This window comes from Cynara cardunculus, assembly GCF_001531365.2.
Source record: "Cynara cardunculus var. scolymus isolate 2C chromosome LG 17, CcrdV1, whole genome shotgun sequence".
Lineage (NCBI taxonomy): Eukaryota > Viridiplantae > Streptophyta > Magnoliopsida > Asterales > Asteraceae > Cynara > Cynara cardunculus.
The window spans coordinates 25,170,868-25,175,546 of NC_037544.1; the positions used below are offsets into that span (position 1 = coordinate 25,170,868).

General features: G+C 32.1%; 1 protein-coding gene across 1 annotated transcript in view; it reads right to left on the minus strand.

Moving 5' to 3' along the window:
- Positions 1–4,679, minus strand: part of LOC112500975 (bidirectional sugar transporter SWEET17-like) — a 15,339-nt gene that overhangs the window by 8,010 nt on the left and 2,650 nt on the right. The window contains exon 5 of the mRNA XM_025104598.1: positions 3,747–3,866. Coding sequence (XP_024960366.1) covers positions 3,747–3,866 — 120 coding nt within the window. The remainder of the gene's footprint in view (positions 1–3,746; positions 3,867–4,679) is intronic.

Consider the following 4,679-nt stretch of genomic DNA (forward strand, 5'->3'; position numbering starts at 1 on the left):
ATTCTTGTACTAAGGGACCTGAATGGAATGATATCATGTATTTCTTTTGTATGAAATATGTGTTACATGCAATATGTGGGTTGGGGCGTTACAGTCTCTCAACCAACTTGACGTCAATAACATATTTCTCCAAGGTACACGTATGGAGGATGTATATATAATCTAACCTCCTGGCTTTATTGACAAAAAAGCCGCCCTTATCATGTTTGCAAGCTCCGTAAATCTCTCTATGGATTGAAACAAGCCCCTAGGGCATGGTACACAAAGCTAAAAAATGTATGTATTCAGCCTTAATTTTCTCAATGCCATCTCTGATCCTTCTCTTTCTTTCTTCGCCACAATAATCATGCCATCTATGTCCTTGTCTATGTCGATGATATCATTGTCACTAGTTCCAACAAAAACCTTATTGACACTTTAATATCTCAAAACTCTGCTCGATTCTTTCTTAAAGACTTTGGAAATCTCTCCTACTTTCTAGGTGTTGAAGTCATTCCTCACCCTCGTGGTCTCTTCCTTAGCCAACAAAAATATACTATTGATATTTTAGAAAAAGGCTCACATGAAAGAAGCCAAACCAATTCCAACTCCGATGCTCACATCTCCACCCCTCTCTCTTAACTTTGGGTCACCTCTTGCCAATCCAACTGAATATCATTTTCTTGATAGAATCCTTCAATATTTATCATTAACTCGTTCTGATGTTGCTTTTAGTGTTAATAGGTTGTCACAATGCATACATTGTCCCTCTATTGAGCACATGACGACTCTTACACGTCTCCTGCAGTATCCAGTAGGTACAATCAATAAAGGAATCATGATTCACAGTAATTCACCTTCACAACTTCATGCCTTTTTAATGCTGATTGGGCAAGAGATAAGGATAATTACATCTCGAATACCAGATATATTGTCTACCTTAGTCACAATCCAATCTAGTAGAGCTCCAAAAAGAAACGAACCGTTTCCTGCTCATCTACTAAAGCATGGTATCACGCTATTGCATCAATCACAAATGAAGTTCTTTGGATTCTTAATCTACTCATGGAACTCGACCATCGATCCATAGCTCAACAATCCATTTATTGTGATAACACAAGTGCCACATTTGTCACAGCTAATCCAAAATTTCATTCAAAAAATGAAGCACCTAGCCTAGGCTACCACTTTGTTCGTAAAAGTGTTCAAAATGGGACTTTCCAAATGTCCCACATTTCAAGTAAAGATGAACTTGTTGTTGCACTTAACAAACTACTTCCTTGCACTACTTTTCAGACTTTTATATTCAAGATTGATCTTCATCTTCGACCTTCCATCTTGCAGGTGATGATAAAGATAATGATTGAAGATTGTAATAAACCATATCATATCCCCTTCATAACATATCCCTTGATTTGATTATTGTAATTACTTTTGTGATCATCTACAATATTTGTTTTCATTTCTTTGGAACTATAAATACATGTTAACAATGTTGTAATAGGCAAGTTCTTTTCCATCAATTTCTATAGTTTAATCATATTTGATTGAACGTTCATATGACATCTATTTATATATGATATTAGAACTTTTCTTTCTCCGGTAAATTGATTAACTTCTTGTATGATCATACCCACACACAGATATATATATATATATATATATATATAAGTGTGTTCACGTGAGACCAGTTTGTTTTCGTGAGACCTATGAGACCATATTTTTACACTTGAAACTCCATAGCAAAACATTGTGAAGGTAAAAAAACCGAAATCTTCACAGCAAAAATACTGTGAATGTTACATTCACAGTGTTTTACTACGAAGTTTCAAGTGTAAAAAAATGTTCTCACGGGTCTCACAAGAACTGTCGGATCTTACGGGAACAGTCTGGTCTCACATAATCTCAAGTCTATATATATATATATATATATATATATATATAAGTAGAGAGAGAGGAATGAGGAAAGTTTAGTTGTGACCATGTTTTCCATTGTGAACTGAGACAAAGAAGAGCGTGATACATGTCCCCATTTTATCTCAATGATCATGAATAATGAACCCAAATCATCTTCAATAAGTAATAAACGTGATTTTTTACAATATTCAGGAAGAATGATACACCATTCATGATGAAACAATGGGACAAGTGGCTCGATCTCGTTTGTCTCTCGGTTCACCATGGGACTTAATATATATATATATATACATATACATATACATATACATATACATATACATATACATATACATATACATATACATATACATATACATATACATATACATATACAAGGAGGAAGATATAGCTTTATATATATAAATATATAAATGCATCTAAAAGTAGGAAGATATAGCTTTTAGAGATATTTAATTGAAGAAATACGTGGAGTAAGATAGATATCAAATAAGAAAATTTGTCTAGTTGCAAGAAACGTGGTTCCACGTTTGGAAAAGGTATGTTCGATTATATTATATTTTTGTCGTCGTAATCACTGATCTATGTAAACCTCTCAACGGTGGCTAAATTAAGTTCAAATTCTTTGTTTTTCAATGGTTAGCTCTATCTTTTTAAAATGTTATTCGAGATTTGTTTCGGCAAATTGATTACACTGCCAACCACGACCAATCGATTTCATACGGAGTCTGCCTTTAAGGATATATTTTGGCTCACTAGGCGGTTGAGGCTTTGGGGGAGTGGTGACCTTCGAACCCATGACTTGTCTTGCATTTGGATAAAGTCATCCCTTCTTTTTGTCAACTGAGTTAAGTGTCAGAGTTTATTGGAGGGCTTATTTGACTGATTATTTTATGACTCCATAAAATTAATAGAGATAAGTGCAAGCTTATCCGAATATTCATAATTAAAAAAAAAGTTAAAAAACAATAAAAGAAATGGTCAAGAAAAAGGTTGGCAATAAATGGGACAGCCCCTCAGATTCTTGTTCAAATGTGTGGAGAGACATTCCACATCTTCTATATGATTTGTGAGACTTATCACCTGTGTTTTATATATGATCAACAACATTTTGAATTATATATATATATATATATATATATATTTGATGATAATTAAATGAGAACCATAAATATATTACAAATTTATGAGAATCAATATAAAAATATTTTTGTACATGATTTTTTTGATCAAAACCTATAATTTAAGATATTGTTTCAGATATGTTTGTGTTCACCTCGTGAAAAGATTACACATGGAAAAAAAATTGGTTCACCTATTGAAATGAAAAATACACGTAAAAAATATTTATTCACGTGGTGAAAGAAATACTTGTGAAACTATCATATTATGAAACAAATATATGTTAATCAATATCTTAAATCCTAACATTTGATAAAAAAATATATTTTTATCAATTTTTACAGGTTTGTAATACATTTGTAGTTCCCATTTAATTTAGCCCTATATATATGTTGTTATTTTCATGTTTGTTTTATTCATATAATCATTGTAAAATACATTATTTATTTATTTAACAGATATTCAAATTATTTTGAGGAAAAATAAGTAAGGAATGATGTTTTTTAATTCCTATAAGCAAATGGAATAGAAAGAAGACATGAAAATGGCGACAAGTGATTTTTATTCCCTACGTCATGCATGTTGTCTAACCCTCCAATGTTAAGTTACACAGGTTTATTTATTTTTTTAGTGACATTTAATTGATTAATTATATAAAATGTGTAAATAATTAAGAATGAGAGAGAGAGAGAGAGAGAGAGAGAGAGAGAGAGAGAGAGAGAACATACACCGAGGAACCAATCTCGCACTAAAAAGGCATAGAACGTCCAAACCGCACCGTTAAGGAAAAAGAAGAGGGAAAGCAGGAACGGCATGTACTCTACGCTTTTAGTTGTCACCACTAACCTCTGCATCGTAAATACCCGAATACATAAAACATACAATTTTTTATGATAAATTTTGTTAAACCCTTTTGAGTGACCATCAAATGATCGTCGACTAACAAAATCTTGTATAATTTTGGACACACGCATACAACAAAATTGTTTTGCTAGGACTCCATCAGTTTTGATATATGGTTGGGTTCACATGAGACCGAGAGTTTTTCGTGAGACCAATTTATGTTCATTGATCAACTTTATAAACTAATGATCTAATGGTTTAAAATTGCACGGTGACAATTTTGTAATTATTGAGAACTTTCGTGGCAAATTTTGTGATTAAGAATGTTGAGATTATAGATATAATTCAAGGGTTGATAATTGGTCTTACGGGTCTCACGAAAAAGTATTGGTCTCATATGATTCCAAGTCTATGTATGTATATATATATATACTAGTTGTGTATCCGCGCAATGCGGCGGGAGCCATGAATTTTACAGATTTTGAAGTTCCACTGGTTTTATAAGATAAGATTTAACGATGATATAGGTTACACTTGGTATTTACATATTAATACAATTTGAATAAATAAAAGTTATGGTTCCAATTACAGACTGTCGATGAAAAAATTTGTATAACAGTTTAAAATCCAATATATTTAAACGACTCCACAAATGTGTTCGATTTACACCAAGAGCAAAAAACCAAGAAACTTGAGTTTTAAGATAAACACTCAAAACCAATAAAGAAAACTACAAATTTAACATATCATAAGCCATGAAAAGACAAACAAAGATGAGTTTTAGAATTAAATTTCAACTGTTTACCCTCTTTCTTGTC